Source organism: Castor canadensis, chromosome 8 (genome assembly GCF_047511655.1).
Source record: "Castor canadensis chromosome 8, mCasCan1.hap1v2, whole genome shotgun sequence".
NCBI classification, from domain to species: Eukaryota; Metazoa; Chordata; class Mammalia; order Rodentia; family Castoridae; genus Castor; species Castor canadensis.
Window position 1 is genome coordinate 26,497,718 of NC_133393.1, and position 23,620 is coordinate 26,521,337.

The 23,620-nt window shown below is 36.6% G+C and overlaps 1 protein-coding gene and 1 pseudogene across 1 annotated transcript; both read right to left on the minus strand.

Moving 5' to 3' along the window:
• Nucleotides 1-3,583: 3,583 nt before the first annotated feature.
• On the minus strand, nt 3,584-4,519 carry LOC141425881 (olfactory receptor 12D1-like). Its single transcript, XM_074084815.1, has one exon. It carries the CDS (start codon nt 4,517-4,519, stop codon nt 3,584-3,586), a length of 936 nt encoding a protein of 311 aa, XP_073940916.1.
• Nucleotides 4,520-21,977: 17,458 nt separating this feature from the next.
• LOC109674186 (olfactory receptor 12D1-like) lies at nt 21,978-22,904 on the minus strand (annotated as a pseudogene).
• Nucleotides 22,905-23,620: the final 716 nt, after the last annotated feature.

Here is a 23,620-nt window from a genome sequence, read left to right on the forward strand (position 1 = left end):
GAGTTTTGGAAGTGAACATTTTCCATTTCCAAAGGTTGACAGGAAAATCTTATAGTAATGAGTTGAAATATTTTTGAGTTTTTTCAGTCTGTCTCCAATTTCAATAATATTTTACAGTATTACTTAATAGTTTGACCAGATGACTTCTAAACACCATGGAGACAGAAACTCCAGACTCTTTAGATGAGTTACTTTATCTTTGTTAGTTACGGATTACAGTGTCATTTGCTTTATTACTTGTTTGCCTTCTCTTTTGAAGAACAAGGAATTAATACACACTCCTTAAAAGTTATCCTTGAATATGTCAGTTAGTATTTACTTTCCCAACTGGATAAGCAGTTGGAACATTAAAATACTCAAAATATAAAGCTTTAAATTTTCTTTTTGCAATACTGGGTTTGAAGTCAGGGCCTCTCATTTTCTAGGGAGACACTCTATCACTTGAGCCATGAGCTCTAAAGCACTATAATTTTGGACTCTCCACCATGCTTGTCCAGTATCTACTGCTAAGAAGTTTCCTCAGGACTTTGAGTTTCTACAGCAGTGTGTTCTCTACCGACTGCAGGATCCTAGGAAGGACACCTGGAAACTTGGAAGTGGGAAATGGAAAAAAACAGAAAGAAAAGTATATTGAAGGTGGCTACAAAAAATACTGCAGAAATATAATTTGCACTCACAGGAGGAAGCAAAGATATGAAAAAATTCACACTGGAGAAAAACCCTATGGATGTAAGTAATGTAGAAAAACCTACACTCTATCCAGTCACCTTAGAAAACATGAAAGAACTCACACTCGTGAGAAACCTTATGGATGTAAGCAATGCAGGAAAGCCTTCACTCGGTCCACTGATCTTCAAAGACACGAAAGAACGCACACTGGAGAGAAACACTATGAATGTAAGGAACGTGGGAAAAACTTCACTTGTTCCTGTCACCTTCAAAGACATAAAAGAATTCACACTCATGAGAAACTTCATAGAAACAAAAAATGTGGGAAAGCCTTCCTTTACTCCAGTCACCTTAAAACACATAAATGTACTCACAATGGAGAGAAACCCTATCAATGTGAGTGATGTCGGAAAGCCTTCACTTGTTCTGCTCACCTTTGAAGTCATTTAAAGAACTCATACTGGAGAGAAACCCTAAGGAAGTGAGCAATGTGGGAATGCTTTCACACATCTGAGTACCTTTCAAGTACATAAAAGAATTCACACTGGAGAGTAACCCTATGGGTATAAGCAATCTGGGAAAGCCTTCACTCAATCCAGTTCCTTTAAAAGACAAGAAGGAGCACACACAGGGAGAAACTCTATTGATGATAAGGAATGTAATAAACCCTTCACTTGATCCATTCACATACAAACACATGAATGTATTCAAAGTTGAATTAAAATCTATGGGTATAAGCAATGTGGGAAAGCCTTCAGTTCTTCCACTCATCTTTCAAGTCATGAAATAAATCCTACGTACATAACAATTGTGGGAAAAGGTGTTCATCAATACCAGTGTCCTGTGAATATATGGAATGATATATACTAGAGAATAATTTTATGTATAGAAGCAATGAGAGAAAGCCTTTGGTTATTACTTGTACCAGTTACCTGACTTCATTTTACCAACTTGAAAGAACTCCATGAGGGATAACCATGTGTATTAGCAACTTGCATGTTTGAAGATCTTTCTAGCACTGATTCAAGTGCACACTGATTAGAAGGGTTTTTTTTTTAAAGAAATAAAACGTATAGTAGTGTCTGTAGTGACCTTCATTCAATACACACGTATGAAGGATGGTATGGAGGAATAAATTGACTAGAACAGACATGCCAAAGTGCTCATTTGCCTCACTAATGAAAATACATGGAGAATCAAAACCTGTCATCATACTGGATATATTGGTGAACACTTCAGAGGCAGGTGGATTCTGAGGTTGGGGTCCACCAAGTTTAAGACCCTCATGAGCTACGTAAGCCCTGTCCCACAGAACCACCACTAGTGCTGGCAGAGAGATTTAAGTGGTAGAGTGTCTGCCTTGCAATCATGAGTCCCTGAGTTCCATCCCCACTACTGACAAAAAAGGAAAAGGAACAACGACCAAAGAGAATCCCACTTAAAATATGAGAATTCTACAGGTTTTAACTAATTGTTTCAAAACTCACTGAAAGTTCCTCATGTACTCGAATACTAGAAAAGTAATAAGAGTAAGTTGTTTGCAGATATGTACAGAATGCTCCAGAAATACAATGAGCACAGGAAATTATCAAAAGCTTGATAGGTTTCACTATTTGGAAATAACTCTGGACTTGTATTTCTCATTTTTGCTTTTGAAAATAAACTTCATGTTTCTCATGGTTGTGTCTGTCTCTAGTCCCAAGTCCTAGAGAGCTGAGTCAGGTTTCATTCTCTGCATAGTTGAGAGACCAGAGTACTATATTTCATAAAACAGTACCTCAATAAAAACAGTTTTGTTAGAGTGATTGGATTTGAGTGTAATGTGTACTGTGTTCTTTAAAGCAAATCAGCTAATTATGTTTCTTCTTGGATTTAAAACTGTGTTGGAATCAGTAGTGAATTCAAATATATTAAGTATTTTTCAGTTGGATTACTTTTATGTAGCTTTGGAATCTGATTAATTTGCCATTGGACACATGTGTTTGTTAATTGTTGCTGTCTTCCTTCTGGCCTCATGTTCAGGATCTTGGAATCTTTACATTTATTTTTGTATTTGTGCTTCGTTTTTTATAGATAAAGTCACATTTGTTACATCGATAGTGTATGATTTTACTTTTTGTTATATATGTTCTTTGACTTCTTTACATGTCTTTTATAGTTTTCTTTTCAAACAGCATGAAGATTAAAATACATTAACTTTCTAATTTACTAAAGATATATATAAATATCCTAATATAATCATGGATTAGATATAACTTAATTAGGTAAGTTTTTTTCCTTTTATTTCAAGAGTCATTATCATGTGCATCCAACTATAGGGTGTTTTGTCCGCATGTAAAATTTACTTTTCATGTTTATATTGTTATTTGTGCTTCACCCATCATGCCAGTGTGAGTGCTCTCTTGCCAGAGATGACCAAGGCCATGCCATTTGTCAAATAGGATATAAACAGTTGTACTAGAAAAATAAAGGATATGTTTGGAAAGAGAAAACAAAACAAAACAAAAGCATTATAATTTTGTTGATCACATTATACTGTGTGACTCTATAGGTACTTACAGATACAGACAATTAAATATTATTCATTCACTCAATACATGGGGTAAAATAGGCATATTTGTATGCTTGATTTCATACAAGAACACATAGAAAATGTACCAAATCAATTTTATCAACTGCTATTCCCCAAATTCAGCATAAGAATTCTATGGTCAGTATTCAATTCATTCTAACTATTCTTATATTATCAAAAATGTCCTGTTAAATACAACTAGAATATGTGCTCCCATATATTTTTCCTTTTTACTTTCCTCAGTTATGCATATTTTAAACAATTGCAGAAGCGACATATTTTCACATTTCAGTGTTATCATTGCCTACTTATTTATTTATATTTCAAAAGAGTTCTATAGATTTATTTACGACAGATCCTTGAACGGATCATCCTGTTCAAGGCACCCTTCACTTCCTTAATTCTCAAAGTATAGATCAGTGGATTTAGTCCAGGAGAGGCCACACTGTACATGATAGCAATGATCCGGTCCTCATCCATGGAGCTCCATGAGGCAGGATGGGCATAAATGAAGATTACAGGAGCATATAAAAGCATAACCACCATGAAGTGGGAGGTGCAAGAGGACAGTGCTTTGTGAAGCATGCTGCAGGAATTGGTCTTGAGGAGGAGATAGGTGATTATGTAGAAATAGGAGAGAAGTATCAGAAAGAAAGTACCCATGCCAATTGTCCCTGTGACAGTATTGAGCAGCTGCTGGTTGAGCTCATTGTTCCCACAGGCCAGCTCCAGCAATGGTTTAACATCACAGAAGAAGTGATGGATATGGTTGGGACCACAGAAGTTCAAACGAGACGTCATTATGGAGTGCAGAAGGGCATGGAAAAAAGCAATTGTCCAGACGGTGACAGCCATCTGGGAACAGAGCTGTGGATTCATGATAACAGGGTAACGAAGTGGTTTGCAAATAGCCACAAAGTGGTCAAATGCCATCATGGCCAGCAACATGGCTTCTGTGCTTCCCAGGAAGTGGAAGAAATGAAGCTGACTTATGCATCCCAAGAAAGAAATTGCCTTGTCCGTTGAGATTAAGTTCTCCAGCATCTTTGGCAGTGTCACTGTAGAGAAGCAGATATCTAGACATGCCAGGTTTCCCAGGAAGAAATACATAGGCGAGTGGAGTCCTGACTCAGAGATGACAACTGTCAGGATGGCTCCATTCCCAGCCACATTGACAAAGTAGACAGTGAGGAAAAGGGTAAAGAGAAGAGGGTTCAATTCTTGGTTGTCTGTCACTCCCAGGAGGATAAATTCAGTGAGTGAAGTTTGATTCACCATCACTTAAGAGTAAAAGAAGACACAGTTATTTTTGGGATACTATCCCTAAGGCAGATCAGTCAGCCTTTCCACACCAGGATTTTCTTGGCAAGACAAAAATATTTTAAGGTAGCATACTGAGTTTTCATAATCCTACATCAGCTTAAATAGTATTTGATCCTTAGAATGTTATACATTGAGGTTTCATGCCTGTTGTGGACTGTGACTCAGCCATTTTAAAATTGATTACATTTATTATTAATAATTTTCTTTGAGGAATTCAGATCAGGTTTTCAGCCTAACATCTTCTTTGGTTGTGAGCATGTACCTTGTGATAGAACTGTCCTTTTTCCTGCAAGTCACTTCTACCAGGGAACAATTTTTAAAAATTGATCTCTTCACTAGTATGAATGCACTTGAAGGATTTTAAACTTAAGAAAAATAGATTGGAATGAACTCATTCTAATCACAATGTTTTTGATGAAGAACAAAAATATTTTTATCTTAAAAGTAATTTCACCTCCTCATTTTAGAGTGCATGTGGCATTAGAGACATTGTCTTAGTGATCTTGTTCTGCCCCAAATCATTGAAAACATCCTGGGTTACTAATAAGGTAAAAAATATGATCACATATATCACATAGATATGGCCTGATCTGAGATATATGTATATAACTTCATCATTACTATATCTGATGATAGGCTTAGTCATTAAATATTTTCAAACTATAACCCCAAATGACTTGGAGTTTTAGACTCAGGGCCTTGTACTTGGCAGGTTGAAATGAATTTTTTCATGACAAATTGTGTTTTATTGTGATTTTATTTCTTGGTTGCTCTGAGAATTTTCAGAAATCCTTTCCAAATCCCCGAATCCATGTGAGAAAAATTCTTCCTCTGATGGACTCAAGAGTGCTTTTATTTCACAAATACCATTGTCTCTTCAAGGTGTCTGTGGCTTTGGTCCCCTTGAAATTCTGTCTTCTTGTATGACCTTTCCTTTTCTTTTCCCTTTCCCCTTCCCTTCTGTACTCTTTTTTTGAGACCATTTCTTGCTTTGTACCCTCAGACTGGTCTCAAACTGGCTGTAGTCCTTCTGCCTCCACTTCCAGAGTACTTATATTTCAAGCATATGCCAACTACACCTGATGAATCTATTTTATTAAACCTTGTTTTCATTTTTCCTGAAATAAATTCACTCCTCAGATGTTAAGGAAGTTCACCACTTTCTCTTTTAGCTTCATTAATGTGACACTGGCAATTTTGTTGTCTTTTGTGACCCCACAAGACTTTGTGCTTCATGTTGGTTTCTCCACAGTTGTCTGAAATCCTCAGCTCTTCTCATTTCAAATATTTGTTTTCGCTATTTGTTCTTCCTTTCTATCAAATAAAAGCCCTGATTCCACTGAAAGAAATGTATCCTTTTAAAATTTCATTTGCAATATTGAAATAATAGTGTTTTTTCAGTAAATGTAAAAACTCTTGAATTATGAGTACGTTAATTTTAGAAGTTTAATATTTTCCAGGCATGGTGGCACATGCTATAATCCCAGCACTCAGGAGACTGAGGCAGGAGGATTGTGAGGTCAGTGCCAGGCTGAACCATATAGTGAGAGACTGACTCAAAAGAAATAAGGTAGAATATTTGATTTGATTTGCACTGTTTCCTAAAAAGCAGAAAACTTTTTTGAATTACTATTTTTCTCCATTACTTGCAAAGTACCTGGATAATCTCCTTTAGTTATACTGGTAAAAGCAGATATAATTATGTGAAGTTGCTTTCTCTGTTTTCTTTTCATTTAAAGGTATATGGATTAGCTCTTGTATATCAGAAGGGAACATGGAACTGGGAGGCGCCAAGAGAACTGTAACACTTGTTAGGAAGCTGAACAGAGATGTTGACATTGAAGTGCTTCCTACAAAAGGGAATTATTCAAGGTTTGAGAAATCACTGACAGGAGAAGAAATAATATGCTGTGAATAGAGTAAACAAAACTAATGAACTAGGGAAACTTCTAGAAATCCCATGGGATTCTAGGCTGTATAGCTGAAAGAGAAATTATCTGCCTTCAAATAATGCGGAGTGTTTTTCTTTGGTACACATTCATATTGTGTATTTTAAAAAAGGTACCACTCCTGTTTAAAACCAAAATCACAAAGAGTATTTATGATTCCCTGACTCAGAAAACAAAAATTTACCAAAAACCTATATGGAATAACATATTTCCCTAACATTTAAAGAAAATTAGTAATCACATTGACCAGTCTAATGATTTTGTTCAATGCACTGTCAAGATTTAGAGATTTCCAATTTGCTTTGAAGAACATTTAAAGAACCAGAAACATTGAACTGAGATGAGATTTGGCAAAAAAAAGATATTACAATACCTTCATAACCCTCAAGCACAATGAGGAGTCCAACATAGGGCAGGAAACCAGCTCTGGATTCTGGGCATTCAAGTTTAGTAACTGCAGAGCAGGGAGACAACTCACTAACGACCAGAAAATACTGGTCTTCCAGCCTGTTTCCTGTTTCTTTCTCTTACCTGATTGAGTGTTCTGTTCAGAACAACAAATAATTTTTATTCTTTAGATTGATATTCCCAATTATTATAAAAGTTGAAAAACATTTGAAGTGGTAGTTCGTGCTGTTACTGTGGCATAAACACTTGATCTTCAGAAACCTCTGTCTTTCTGAATTTCTCCTGGTGTTTAAATGAGACACAAATCCCTAGAGATAAACATCTCTTCCCAACAGAAATTTCCCCTAGGGTTGGGCAGAATTGGTGTAAGACTAAACAAGTAACTTTCCACACCTGTAGTATGAGGGAACTGCCTTAGGTAATTTATATGTGGTGCTTTTTTTTCAAGCTCTGGTAGAATTTGGCAGTGAATCCATCTGGTTCTGGGATTTTATTTGTGAGACTACTCATTACTACTCAATCTCATTGTTCCTCATAGATCTGTTTGAATGATTTGTATACTCTTGAGTCAATTTAGGTAGGTCATATGAATGTAGAAATTTATCTATTCTAGATTTTCCAGTTTATCAGATTGTAAATTTTCAGAGAGAACTCTAATAATCTTCTGAATTTCATTGGTATTTTTTGAGTGATCCCTTCTTTAGCTCTAATTTTATTAATTGGGCATTTCTCCCTCTTTATTTTGGGTAAGGATTTGTCAATCTTTTATTCATATTTTCAAAGCATAAAAACTTTGTTTTTTTGGTGCTTTTGTGTGTGTGTTACTAGCATTTAAACTCAATACCTAATTCTTGTTGGCAAGCACACTACCACTTGTGAAATACTTCTAGCCCTTTTTGCTTTTTTCAGATAGGATCTCACATTTTTTGCCCAGGGCTAGCCTCGGAATGCAATACTCCTATCTATACCTCCCATGTAGCTAGGATTACAGGTATGTGCCACCATGCCTGTAATGGAGAAACTTCATGAAATGTACAGACTACCAAAGTTGAACCAAGAGGATATTAGAAAAAAAATAACACATCTATCAGAAGAAATGAAGTTGAAGTAGTAATTGCCTCCCAACAAAGAAAAGCACAGGACTGGACTGATTCACTGCTGAATTCCATTGGACCTTTAAAGCAAAACTGCTACCAGAGGTCTTTACACTATTCCACAAGGGAAGGAGTCCTTATAAACTTTTCCTGTGAAGCCATGACACCAAGCCAGAGAAGGACACGACAAAAAAAAGAATGTTCTGCTCATTTGTGGAACCTAGATATACATATATATATCTTACCAGGCAGTGTAGTGAAACCCACCAGGCAGGCACTGTTTGAAAAAGGAGGGCAGGAGAAAGAGGGAAATGGGAATATAATAAAGGGGGTGAACTTGTTCAAATTACACTGTACACATGTATGGAATTAGCACGATGAAATCCCATCATATTATCAATATATACTAATTCAAAAATAAAACAAAAATTTTAATAAACTATAAGAAAATTTCCTTGTAAAATGCTCCTTAAAGTACATACAAACCAAATTCAGCATCACATTAAAAAGATCAAACACCATGATCCCATTTGAATCATACTATGAAAGCAAATATGTCTCAACTTATACAAATCAATAAAGAACATAGAACAAATAAATAGAATCAAAAGCAAACATTGCATGGTTTAAAATTGATTAAAAAAGGTTTTTTTTTTCATTTTTCTTTTATTATTCATATGTGCATACAAAGCTTGGTTCATTTCTCCCCCCTGCCCCCACCCCCTCCTTTACCACCCACTCCGCCCCCTCCCTCTCCATCCCCCCTCAATACCCAGCAGAAACTATTTTGCCCTTATTTCTAATTTTGTTGTAGAGAGAGTATAAGCAATAATAGGAAGGAACAAGGGTTTTTGCTGGTTGAGATAAGGATAGCTATACAGGGCATTGACTCACATTGATTTCCTGTGCGTGGGTGTTACCTTCTAGGTTAATTCTTTTTGATCTAACCTTTTCTCTAGTACTTGTTCCCCTTTTCCTATTGGCCTCAGTTGCTTTAAGGTATCTGCTTTAGTTTCTCTGCGTTAAGGGCAACAAATGCTAGCTAGTTTTTTAGGTGTCTTACCTATCCTCACCCCTTCCTTGTGTGCTCTCACTTTTATCATGTGCTCATAGTCCAATCCCATTGTTGTGTTTGCCCTTGATCTAATGTCCACATATGAGGGAGAACATATGATTTTTGGTCTTTTGGGCCAAGCTAACCTCACTCAGAATGATGTTCTCCAATTCCATCCATTTACCAGCGAATGATAACATTTCATTCTTCTTCATGGCTGCATAAAATTCCATTGTGTATAGATACCACATTTTCTTAATCTATTCGTCAGAAATGGGGCATCTTGGCTGTTTCCATAACTTGGCTATTGTGAATAGTGCTGCGATAAACATGGATGTGCAGGTGCCTCTGGAGTAACAGTCTTTTGGGTATATCCCCAAGAGTGGTATTGCTGGATCAAATGGTAGATCGATGTCCAGCTTTTTAAGTAGCCTCCAAATTTTTTTCCAGAGTGGTTGTACTAGTCTACATTCCCACCAACAGTGTAAGAGGGTTCCTTTTTCCCCGCATCCTCGCCAACACCTGTTGTTGGTGGTGTTGCTGATGATGGCTATTCTAACAGGGGTGAGGTGGAATCTTAGCGTGGTTTTAATTTGCATTTCCTTTATTGCTAGAGATGGTGAGCATTTTTTCATGTGTTTTCTGGCCATTTGAATTTCTTCTTTTGAGAAAGTTCTGTTTAGTTCACATGCCCATTTCTTTATTGGTTCATTAGTTTTGGGAGAATTTAGTTTTTTAAGTTCCCTGTATATTCTGGTTATCAGTCCTTTGTCTGATGTATAGTTGGCAAATATTTTCTCCCACTCTGTGGGTGTTCTCTTCAGTTTAGAGACCATTTCTTTTGATGAACAGAAGCTTTTTAGTTTTATGAGGTCCCATTTATCTATGCTATCTCTTAGTTGCTGTGCTGCTGGGGTTTCATTGAGAAAGTTCTTACCTATACCTACTAACTCCAGAGTATTTCCTACTCTTTCTTGTATCAACTTAAGAGTTTGGGGTCTGATATTAAGATCCTTGACCCATTTTGAGTTAATCTTGGTATAGGGTGATATACATGGATCTAGTTTCAGTTTTTTGCAGACTGCTAACCAGTTTTCCCAGCAGTTTTTGTTGAAGAGGCTGCTATTTCTCCATCGTATATTTTTAGCTCCTTTGTCAAAGATAAGTTGCTTATAGTTGTGTGGCTTCATATCTGGGTCCTCTATTTTGTTCCACTGGTCTTCATGTCTGTTTTTGTGCCAGTACCATGCTGTTTTTATCGTTATTGCTTTGTAATATAGTTTGAAGTCAGGTATTGTGATACCTCCTGCATTGTTCTTTTGACTGAGTATTGCCTTGGCTATTCGTGGCCTCTTGTGTTTCCATATAAATTTAACAGTAGATTTTTCAATCTCTTTAATGAATGTCATTGGAATTTTGATGGGAATTGCATTAAACATGTAGATTACTTTTGGGAGTATCGACATTTTTACTATGTTGATTCTACCAATCTATGAGCATGGGAGATCTCTCCACTTTCTATAGTCTTCCTCAGTCTCTTTCTTCAGAAGTGTATAGTTTTTCTTGTAGAGGTCTTTCACATCTTTTGTTAGGTTTACACCTAGGTATTTGATTTTTTTGAGGCTATTGTAAATGGAATTGTTTTCATACATTCTTTTTCAGTTTGCTCATTGTTAGTGTATAGAAATGCTAATGATTTTTCTATGTTGATTTTATATCCTGCTACCTTGCTATAGCTATCGATGATGTCTAGAAGCTTCTGAGTAGAGTTTTTTGGGTCTTTAAGGTATAGGATCATGTCATCTGTAAATAGGGATATTTTGACAGTTTCTTTACCTATTTGTATTCCTTTTATTCCTTCTTCTCGCCTAATTGCTCTGGCTAGGAATTCCAGTACTATGTTGAATAGGAGTGGAGATAGTGGGCATCCTTGTCTGGTTCCTGATTTTAGAGGGAATGGTTTTAGTTTTTCTCCATTAAGTATAATGCTGGCTGTAGGTTTGTCATATATAGCTTTTATAATGTTGAGGTACTTTCCTTCTATTCCTAGTTTTCTTAGAGCTTTTATCATGAAATGATGTTGGATCTTATCAAAGGCTTTTTCTGCATCTATTGAGATGATCAAGTGGTTTTTGTCTTTGCTTCTGTTGATGTGGTTTATTACGTTTATTGATTTTCGTATGTTGAACCACCCCTGCATCCCTGGGATGAAGCCTACTTGGTCGTGGTGAATAATCTTTTTGATGTGTTGCTGAATTTGGTTTGTCATTATTTTGTTGAGGATTTTTGCATCAATGTTCATTAAGGAGACTGGCCTATAGTTCTCCTTTTTGGAGGTGTCTTTGCCTGGTTTTGGGATAAGTGTAATACTGGCTTCATAAAATGTGTTCGGCAGTTTTCCTTCCCTTTCTATTTCATGGAACAGTTTAAGGAGGGTTGGTATCAGTTCTTCTTTAAAGGTCTGATAGAATTCAGCAGAGAATCCATCAGGTCCTGGACTTTTCTTTTTGGGGAGACTCTTGATTGCTGCTTCAATTTCATTTTGTGTTATAGGTCTATTCAGGTGATTAATTTCCTCTTGGTTCAGTTTTGGATAATCATATGTATCTAGAAATCTGTCCATTTCTTTTAGATTTTCAAATTTATTTGAATATAGGTTCTCAAAGTAGTCTCTGGTGATTTCCTGGACTTCCATGGTGTTTGTTGTTATCTCCCCTTTTGCATTCCTGATTCTACTAATTTGGGTTTTTTCTCTCCTCATTTTAGTCAGGTTTGCCAGAGGTCTATCGATCTTGTTTATTTTTTCAAAGAACCAACTTTTTGTTTCATTAATTCTTTGTATGGTTTTTTGGGTTTCTATTTCATTGATTTCAGCTCTTATTTTTATTATTTCTCTCCTTCTATTTGTTTTTGGATTTGCTTGTTCTTGTTTTTCTAGGAGTTTGAGATGTATCATTAGGTCATTGATTTGGGATCTTTCAATCTTTTTAATATATGCACTCATGGCTATAAACTTTCCTCTCAAGACTGCCTTAGCTGTGTCCCATAGGTTCCGGTAGGTTGTGTTTTCATTTTCATTGACTTCCAGGAACTTTTTAATTTCCTATTTATTGCATCGATGATCCATTCTTCATTAAGTAATGAGTTATTTAGTTTCCAGCTGTTTGCATGTTTTTTGTCTTTACTTTTGTTGTTGAGTTCTACTTTTACTGCATTGTGGTCAGATAGTATGCATGGTATTATTTCTATTTTCTTATATTTGCTGAGGCTTGCTTTGTGCCCTAGGATATGATCTATTTTGGAGATTGTTCCATGGGCTGCTGAGAAGAATGTATATTGTGTAGAGGTTGGATGAAATGTTCTGTAGACATCTACTAGGTCCATTTGATCTATTGCATATTTTAGATCTTGGATTTCTTTATTGATTTTTTGCTTGGATGACCTATCTATTGATGAGAATGGGGTGTCTCCCACAACCACTGTGTTGGCGTTTATATATGCTTTTAGGTCTTTCAGGGTATGTTTGATGAAATTGGGTGCGTTGACATTGGGTGCGTACAGATTGCTGATTATTATTTCCTTTTGGTCTATTTCCCCTTTTATTAGTATGGAATGTCCTTCTTTATCTCGTTTGATCAATGTAGGTTTGAAGTCTACTTTGTCAGAGATAAGTATTGCTACTCCTGCTTGTTTTCGGGGGCCATTGGCTTGGTAAATCTTCTTCCAGCCTTTCATCCTAAGTATATGCTTATTTCTGTCGGTGAGATGAGTCTCCTGTAAGCAACAAATTGTTGGATCTTCTTTTTTAATCCATTTTGTCAAACAGTGTCTTTTGATGGGTGAATTAAGTCCATTAACATTAAGTGTTAGTACTGATAGTTATGTGGTGATCCCTGCCATTTAGTTGTCTTAGTTGTTTGAAGGTTTGATTGTGTGTACCTAACTTGATGTTACTCTCTACTGTCTTGCTTTTTCTTATCCTGTGGTTTGGTGCTGCCTGCCTTTTCATGGTTAAGTTGGTTGTCACTTTCTGTGTGTAGGATCCCTTGCAGAATCTTTTGTAATGGTGGCTTTGTGGTCACATATTGTTTTAGTTTCTGCTTATCATGGAAGACTTTTATTGCTCCATCTATTTTGAATGATAGCTTTGCTGGGTAGAGTATCCTGGGGTTGAAGTTATTTTCATTCAGTGCCCGGAAGATCTCACCCCATGCTCTTCTTGCTTTTAAAGTTTCTGTTGAGAAGTCTGCTGTGATTTTGATGGGTTTACCTTTGTATGTTACTTGTTTTTTCTCTCTTGCAGCCTTCAATATTCTTTCCTTAGTTTCTGAACTTGTTGTTTTAATGATGATATGTCGTGGAGTAGTTCTATTTTGATCTGGTCTGTTTGGTGTCCTGGAGGCCTCTTGCATCTGTATGGGAATAGATTTCTTTAGATTTGGGAAATTTTCCATTATTATTTTGTTGAATATATTACGCATTCCCTTCGCTTGCACCTCTTCTCCTTCTTCGATGCCCATGATTCTCAAGTTTGGTCTTTTGATGGAGTCAGTGAGTTCTTGCATTTTCTTTTCACAGGTCTTGAGTTGTTTAATTAATAGTTCTTCGGTTTTTCCTTTAATTAACATTTCATCTTCAAGTTCTGAGATTCTGTCTTCTGTTTGTTCTATTCTGCTGGATTGGCCTTCCGTTTTGTTTTGCAGTTCTGTTTCGTTCTTTTTTCTGAGGTTTTCCATATCCTGGCAGTTTTCTTCTTTAATGTTGTCTATTTTTGTCCTGAGTTCATTTATGCATTTATTCATTGTGTTCTCTCTTTCACTTTGGTGTTTATACAGTGCTTCTATGATTTCCTTTATTTCTTCTTTTGCTTTTTCAAATTCTCTATTTTTATTGTCTTGGAATTTCTTGAGTGTCTCCTGTACATTTTGGTTGACCCTATCCAGTATCATATCTATAAAATTCTCATTGAGTACTTGTAGTATGTCTTCTTTTAAATTATTCTTGTGGGCTTCATTGGGTCCTTTGGCATAGTTTATCTTCATTTTGTTGGAGTCTGGATCTGAGTTTCTGTTCTCTTCATTCCCCTCTGGTTCCTGTACTAATTATTTGCTGTGCGGAAACTAGTTTCCCTGTTTTTTCTGTCTTCCCATCATTGTCCTTGGTGTAGTTACTGTCCCTGTACTGTGTGCAATTAAGTATTTTCTAGCTTGTAATAATAACAATGGTAATATTTAGAATGGAAGGGTGAGCTGAGATGGAAAGCAAGAAGTTAAAGAAAAGGGGAAAACAAATATACAGACAAGAGGGAGAAAGCAGAACAAGGTATCAGACAAGAGAGTTTCAAAGGTATAAACAGGGAGTGTTAGTGTACTAATTGACAGTAAGCTGAACAAACATTAGAGAGACAGAGAGAGGATTGAAAATCAAAGATAAAAAAATAAAAAGTAAGTAAATGAAAGAAATATCTGTATATAAAAATGAATTAAAATAAAATGGAAAATAGAAAATTAAAAAAAAAAAAAACAAAAAACTTCCAAGTTTATATGCAATGCAGTTTCAGTCTTAATAATTTGGGTGTCCATCTCAATCTCCAGTCCTGGAGTTGGTGCCTCAGATGTTGTTCTGTAGTTGTCTCATCAAAGGGGATGCATAAAGTAGAACAAAACTACACACTCACACACACACACACACACACACACACAAATCCCTACCAAGTGTCCCCAGTTCAAATGCAATACAGTTTCAGTAAGTTTTTTGGCTTGCAGGTGTAATTCGGTTGTTCTCTCATCAAAGGTAGGGAGAAAAAGAAAAAAAAGCATCTGGAAACAGTTCTGAGAGTGGTATCTGCAACTGTGGCTTGCCTGCCTGCTGCTCTCAGCCTGTAGCTGGCAGTGTTATTTATGCAGATCTCTGGGGTGAGCTAGCACTCACCTGGTCCCACAGGCTTTGTTTGTTCAGAGTTCTCCTGTGCGGGAGCCTCTGCTACAGGCTTTCCCCTTTCCAAGCACTGGGAAAGGTGACACTGCCCCCGCGTTTTCAGGCCTGCATGTTTATTTACAGTTCATGTGGGAGGTGGGTCTTCCCCCCTCTCCTCTGAAGTTTTCCTCCCACTGCCACTTTCAGAAGCTTTCCTGCTCCTGCTTACTGGGCGGTGCTGCTGCTCCTGCCAGCCGCCTTGTTTATTTACAGTTCACATGGGAAGTGGGTCTTCCCTCCTCTCCTGTGGAGTTTTCCTCCCTCTGCCACTCTCACAAGGTTTCCCGCTCCTGGTTGCTGGGTGCGCGCCCCACTCCTGCCAGAGGCTCTCCGGCTGCCCAGCTTGTTTATTTACAGTCACAGGAAGGATTCCCTTCCCCCAATCTTCAGCGCTCAGGGCGCCCCACCCTCTTTCCAGCGTGTCTTAACTGTTCTTATTGCTTATTACTCAGTTTCTCTTTTTTTCCCGGGTGGAGGTCAGTCTGTCCAGGGGGCTATGGTGCTCTGGCCCAGGCTTGTCTGTGGGGCTACCGCGGTACCGTGAAGCTCACCTGGTCCGCGTCTTCCCAAGCCATATGGGCCCCGGCCACTGGCGGCCCCAGGGGCCCTCCTCGTTTCTCCGTTTAACGTGAAGTGCAGATTCTCTGCACTGGCTGGAGATGTGGAGGGGTCAAAGTTATGCCTTTTCTCAGTGATTATGCCTGCAAAGTGTGTCTCCAGTGTCTCTCCAAGATTTCACTATAGGAGGGTCGCTTTCTGCTTCCTACCTCTAGCTGCCATTTGGAATCCCTCAAAAAAAGGTTTTTTGATAATAATCAACATCACTCGATGATAAAGGCCTTGAAGAAACTTGGAATAAAAGAATCATACCTAAGCATAATAAAGGCTATCATATACAATGTATCTATAGCCAACATAATGTATGTGGAAAACTAAAAACATTTTTCTCTATAATCAGGAATGAGACAAGGTTACTACTCTTCAAACTCTTATTCAATATAGTGCTTGATATTTTTGGACAGGATAATAAGGCAAGAGAAACAAATAAAGGGAATATAACTAGGAAAGGAAGAAGTCAAAATATCTATTGGCAGATGATGGATACTGTAATTAAAAACCCAAAAACTGCCCCAGAAGACTCAGATCTGATAAATACTCTAAGCAATTTATGAAGATACATAACCAACATTCAAAATCAATGGCCTTTCTATACACCAACAATGAATATGCAAGGGAGAAATCAGAAAAACTATCATTTACAACAACCTTGAAAAAAAAAATACCTGGGAAAAAACCTAGGTAGCAGTGGAAGACCTCTGCAATGAGAAGTATAAAACCTTGAAAAATAAATTGAAGAAGACACTAGAAGATGGAAAGACTTCCCATGTTCATATAGTGAAAGAATTAATATTGTGAAAATGGCTATAACAATGGAAAATACTAGAAGACCCAGAAATAAAACCACACAACTATAACCATCTGATCTTTGACAAAGGAGCCAAAACTTATGCTGCAGAAAAGGCAGTTTCTTCAACAAATGTTGTTGGGAAAACTGGCTGTCTACTGTAGAAGACTGAAACCAGATGCCTATTTCTCACCTTTTACAAAAATTAACTCAAATGAATCAAATGTCTTCATGTAAAACCTAAAACTTTGAAATTACTACAGGAAAAAGATAGGTAAAACTCTGGAAGATACAGGCATAGATAATTGTTTTTTGAATAGGAATCCAGTTGCCTAAGAAATAAGAGCAAGAATTGATAGATGGGACTGAATCAAATTTAAAAGTTTCTGCATATAAAAGGAAACAATTGCCAGAATCAAGAGACAATCCACAGAATGGAAAAAAATCTTCACCAGCTATTTAACAGATAAGGGATTCATGACCAGTACATACAAACAGTTCAAAAAACTAAAAAACCAAAGAACAAAATAATCCAAATGTGCAAACCAATTGGACAGCTCTCAGAAGATTAAATACAAATGGCTAACAAACATGGAGAAATTGTTCAACATTCTTAACTATAAAAGAAATACAAATGAAAACCACACTAAGATTCCATCTCACCCCAGTCATATTGTAATCATCAAGAAAACAAACAACAGCAAATGCTGGTGAGGATGTCAGGAAAAACCCTTATACATCGTTCCTGGGAATTAAGTTAAGCTGCCACTATGGAAATCAGTATGAAGGTTCTGAAGAATTAAGACTAGAACTACCATAAAATCCTGGTATACAACTCCCGGGCATATTTCCAAAAGAATGTAAGTCAACATATAATAACAATACCTGAACACCCGTGTTGATTACAGCACTATTCATAATAGTCAAGCAATGAGATCAGCTTAGCTTTCCATCAACTCATGAGTGGAGGAAGAAAATGTGATATATATACATAATGAATTATAATTTAGGCAAAAAGAAGAATAAAATCATATCATTTGCAGTTAAATGAATGGAATTGGAGATTATCAGGTTAAGTAAAATAAGCAAGACTCATAAATACAAATACCATATGTTTTCTTTCATATGTGGAATCTACAGAAGTGTATATATACACACACACGTACACGCACGCACACGCATGCACACACATGCGTGACATTAATGTAAGAAAAGGACTGTTTGGTGAATGGAACCAGTGGGAATGAGGAGGAGGAAAGGAAGTAATCAAGAGGTGAATATAATTGAAGTATATTATATGTATGTATGAAAATAACATAATGAAATCCATTAAAATTATTTTAAAAAGGAGGAAGGACAGAGAGGGATATAAGAATGATAGGGGTATTAGGTCAAAGTACATTATGTATGCATGAGTGCAAATATCATGGAACTCCTTTGTACAATCAATATATGATGATAAACTCACCCTAAATTCATGTGGATATAGGAAAGACTCTGGATAGCCAATGTGATCTTTAGAAAGAACAAACTTGGAGATAACAAGTTTTCTGAGTTAAAAATATGTTACAAAACTACATTAAATAAAACATGAAACTGGCCGATGATAGCCAGCTATGAATCTCAAAAGTGTTTCCCATGGTACTTAGACTTCATAGCTAAGCAAGAGGAAGCGATCTTGGAACTATTTTAGGATTTGGTATTTGTGAAACTGTCTAAACTCCAATTAAGAGTCCCAGGTCCCTAAATTTTGTTAAAAATTATTTTACTGGCAATATCAATTTCAGTTGCATCATCTTAGACTAAAAAGACAGTGTGAGAAAAACATCCATGACTGGCTTTTACATTTGCTCCACAACTCTTATGTGCCTCTCACTTTTCATTTTTTTAAATAAACAATAGCAATTACATATATTTATTTGAAAAAATAGAATAAAATTAATTTAACTTGCAATTATCACATAAATTCATTGGCATTTTTTATAAATCTAAGACATAGAATCTTAGGGAATCTTATTTTTCTTATATTGGACATTTTGCTATTTGGTTATTCTAGGAATTATTTTGAATTTTTTTTTTGTATTGTGCTGGGTGTGGTTACATTGTAGTATTTACAAAGGTTCTTACAGTGTATCAAATATATCACACTTGAATCTCTCCCTCACCCCCAATTCCTGGAATACTTTCAACAGATATCATTTTTGTATTTACATATATGTGTATACATTGTTGGCACCATATTCATCTTCCTACCCCTTTCCCCACAACCTCCCCTCTCCCTCGGCAGAACCTATTCCACCTTTGTAGAAGAAAAAAACATAAAAGATAAAAGGAGAAACATGATTGCTAGTTTGAGATAAAGATAGTTACACAGGGTATTTCCTTGCATATATGTATTAAAGCTCAATTGATTCACCTCTTCCAGTCCTCTTCACTCCTTCCTAGTCTGCTTCCTATGGTGGCCCTGGCCAGTTTAAAATTTCTGTATCCATTCTTGCACAGTGAACTCATCAACCTCATTCAAGCTTTTGGTTTCCTTCCCTTACCCTGTCCCTCCTGTGCACAGCCTCTCCTTAGTGTGACTGGTGTCCCATAACATTGCTGCATTTGTTTTAGGTCTACAATCCACATCTGAGGGAAAACATGTGGCTTTTGGCCTTCTGAGCCTCACTAACTTCACTTAAGATGATGTTCTCCAGTTCCATCCATTTACATATGAATGATGAAATTTCATTCCTCTTTGTGGCTGAGTAAAATTCCATTGTGTATAAATACCACATTTTCTTAATCCATTGGTCAGTAGAGGGGCATCTTGGCTGTTTCCAATAGCTTGGCTATTGTGAATAGTGATGCAGTAAACATGGGTGTGCAGGTGCGTTTGGAGTAACCTGAGTCGCATTCCTTTGTGTATATCCTTAGGAGTTGGATTGCTGGATCATATGGCAGATCTATGTTTAGTTTATTAAGGAGCCTCCATATTGTTTTCCAAAGTGGTTGTACCATCTTACATTCCCACCAGCAGTATATAAGGGTTCCTTTTTCCCCTCATATCCTCACCATTCTTTGTTGTTGTTGATGTTCTTGATGGTTAGCTATTCTAACTGGAGTGAGGTGGAATCTTAGTGTGGTTTTGATTTGCATTTCCTTTATGGCCAGCGATGGTGAGCATTTTTTCATGTGTTTTTTAGCCATTTGGATTTCTTCCTTTGAAAAAGTTCTGTTTAGGCTGGTTTCCCATTTCTTTATTGGTTTACTGATTTTGGGGGAGTTTAGTTTTTTGAGCTCCCTGTATAGTCTGGTTACCAGTCCTTTGTCTGATGTATAGTTACCAAATTTTTTTTCCCCCATTCTGTAGGCAGCCTCTTCAATTTAGAGACCATTTCTTTCATTGTGCAGATCACTTTTCATTTTTGAATGATATATCATTTATTTATTATTTATATATTTTTCCACCCCATGTCTATGTTACCATTATGTGTTGAGTGTGTGATGTGTGGATAATTTAACCCCTATGTGCAAAGATTATCAGAGAAAATGACACTATTTGATACGTTATTTTTGAGAAGTCCCATCTGCACCTTGACCTGTTTTAGATGAAAAAAATTGACCTTGAGCTGATATCTTATGAGTTGAGGTTTGAGGATTATTGCTAGAGGTTGCAATCATACTTAACACATGGAGACACTACACATTATTAGTAGTATTAACTGGGATTGTGGTTGATTGTGGATGCCCACAAAAATCTTTTGACACTCTTTTCCTTGAGGTGGGGTCAATTTCCTCTTACTATGAAGTTCATTTGACCTCTGGCTGATTGGGAAAATAGAATGTGGCAGAAGCTATGTTAATGCTGGTCACAGTTATGCCTTTGAGATAACTAGCAGTTTTTGTACTGGTCTGTTGGTGTCCCTAAAATGTCTGACTTGAGGCTTCCCTGCTGCAGAAACAAATTCTAACCACATAGGGCAACTGGATAAGGGTGGAGAGAAGTAGAAAGGCTATGTCAACTCCCAGCTAATCCATGCCCAGCTATTGAAGAAGGTCCCAGACATTGTGGAGCAGAGTTAACTCTTCTTTGCTGTTCATTTCCCCCTTTCTCAACCAGAGAGACAAGCAATGTAATTAACTGTTTTAAGTTATTCAACTGTCAGGTCCTAGTAAGTTATTCAACAATAGACCACCAGAACCTCATTCACTCCTCTATACTTCACAAGCTCCATTTAGATTGGATTTTTAAACAAAAATTTCATGACAGAAATGAGAGTAGAAGTGATGTATACTGTTAGTGTGAGATAGTGAAGAGCGGGAGGCACCTTATTCTTGGACACATCATTTTGTAAGTTAAAGTGGAGCCAAAGAAAATAGAGTTGGGAGAAGGAAGGACAGGAGAGAGAGGACAGAAGTAATTTCTTTGGACTCACCAAAAAAAATGAGAGCAGAGACTGAGTAGTTAGTCCATCAGCTTAGTATTTTCATGGTTCTGCCTATAATTACGAATATTTATAAATTTATAGCCTACTGTCCTTTTGGTCAGTGGTCACTTGTAGAAAACTAGAAAAGTAAATACAGTATTTCTCATCTATTCCAGAAATACTTAACAATTATGACATTAATGCTTTCTGTTATTATAAATGTGGTGCCAGCTTAGGAAAAGAACACAAAATTTTGATGTATTCTTCACATTTAACTTGTACTATGTCTTATTACATCACATCAAAAATCTGTCAAATAAGTATAGAAAATAGAGACTAATACAAAGTAATCATTTTCTGTTTCTATTGGTTAATGACAAAATAATGTATTAATGAGCAGAAGTATTTTTGTTTTTTATTCAATCTGCCCCCAAATTCAATAATATTTTACAGTATTATTTAACAATGTGGTCAGACTGCTTCTAAAACATCTATGGAGACAGAGGCTCCAGAACTATTTAAATGAACAAAAAATTACTTTATTTTTGTTAATTAGAGATTGCAATATCATTTGCTTTACTACTTATTTGCCTCCCAAATTTGAAGAACAAGAATCTAGTACACACTTCTTGTACTAGAACTTTAACTCATATGTTGGTTAGCTTTTACTTTTGCAATTGGATGTCTACTTCCTACATTAAAATATGAAAATAATAGGTCATTTATATTTTCATTGATCACATAGGGACCTACACATACAGACAACTAAATATTATCCATCTACTTGATACATGGGCAATATTAGCATATTTGTATACTTGATTTCAAACAAGAACACATAGGAAAGTGTAACAAATAAATTTTATCATATGATTCCCTCATCAATTCAGCATTAGGATTCTGTGACTTGTGTCCCATTTATTCAAATTTCCATTATATTGTCTAAAACATATTGTTAAAACAACTAAGGTATGTTTTCCTATATATTTTTCCTTTATTGTTTCCTGTTATATGTATTCTGAACAATTACAGGAGCAAAATAATTTCATATCTCAGCATTGTCATTGCCCTCTTGCTTACTAATACTTCAGAAGAGTTCTCTAGATTTATTCAAGTCAGAGCTTCCTTCTGATCATCCTGGTCAAGGCACCCTTCACTTCTTTGTTCCTCAAAGTGTAGATGAGTGGATTTAGTACAGGAGAGACCACACTGTACAAGATGGCAATGATCCGGTTTTGGTCCATGGAGATCCCCGAGGCAGGACGGATGTAGGTGATGAGAACAGGAACATAGGAAAAAATAACCACTGTGAAGTGGGAGGTGCAAGTGGACAGTGCTTTGTGAAGCATGCTGCAGGAATAGGTCTTGAGGAAGAGATAGGTGATTATGTAGAAATAGGAGAGAAGTATCAGAAAGAAAGTACCTATGCCAATGGTCCCTGTGACAGTATTGAGCAGCTGCTGGTTGAGCTCAGTGTTCCCACAGGTCAGCTCCAGCAATGGCTTAACATCACAGAAGAAGTGATGGATATGGTTGGAACCACAGAAGTTCAAATGAGATGTCATTATGGAGTGCATCAGGGCATAGAAGAAACCAATGGTCCAGACAGTGTCAGCCAAAAGGGCACAGAGCTGAGGATTCATGATGACAGTGTAATGAAGTGGTTTTCAGATAGCCACAAAGCGGTCAAATGCCATCACAGCCAACAACATGGCCTTGGTGCTTCCCAGGAAGTGGAAGAAATGAAGCTGACTTATGCATCCCAAGAAAGAAATTGCTTTGTTTGTGGAGATTAAGTTTTCTAGCATCTTTGGCAGTGTCACTGTGGAGAAGCAGATATCTAGACATGAAAGGTTTCCCAAGAAGAAATACATAGGTAAATGGAGTTTTGAATCAGAGATGACAACTTTTAGGATGGCTCCATTCCCAGCCACATTGACAAAGTAGACAGTGAGGAAAACAGGAAAGAGAAAAGGGTTTAATTCTTGGATGCCTGTCACTCCCACGAGCAGAAATTCAGTGACTGAGGTTCGATTTAACATCACTTAAAAGAAAAAGAAGACATAGTAATTTGTGGGAAACCACCCCTAAATGGGATAAATCAGTCTTTTGACACCAGGATTTTCTTGTCAGGAAAAAATATTTTGAGATTTAATATTTTTTTCTGCAATCCCACCTCAGATCTTGTGTAGTATTTGGTCCTTAGGATGTTGCATATTAATACTCATGTCTTTTGTGTATTGTGACTTAACTATTTGTAAATTTATTACATTTTAATTAAGTTTTCTTTCTTTTAGGGATTCAGAACAGATTTTCAGCTTAACATCTTCTCTGGCTGTGAACATGTACATTTATTTTCCTATGTGTTCTATCAAATAAAAGTCCTGTTTCCCTCCTAAAGGATGCAATTTTTTTATTTAATTAGCACTACTGAAATAAGATGGGATTTTCAGTTAGTTTTAAAACTGTTGAGGGATTGTGAATAAGTTAGTGTTTAAAAGGTTTAATATTTGCTGGTCATGGTGTGCTGGTATACACCTGTAACTGCAGGACTCAGGTGGCTGAGGCAGGAGGATTTAGAGTTTGAGGCCAGCCAGGACTACATGGTGAGTTCAAGTTAGGACTGTGCTATATAATGAGACCCTGACTCAAAAAACAAAAAAAAAATTTAATATTTGGCTCAGTTTTCACTGTTTATTGAAAGGCAGAAAATTTTATGAATGCTATTTTTTTTCCATTATATGCAAAGTGCCTGAAT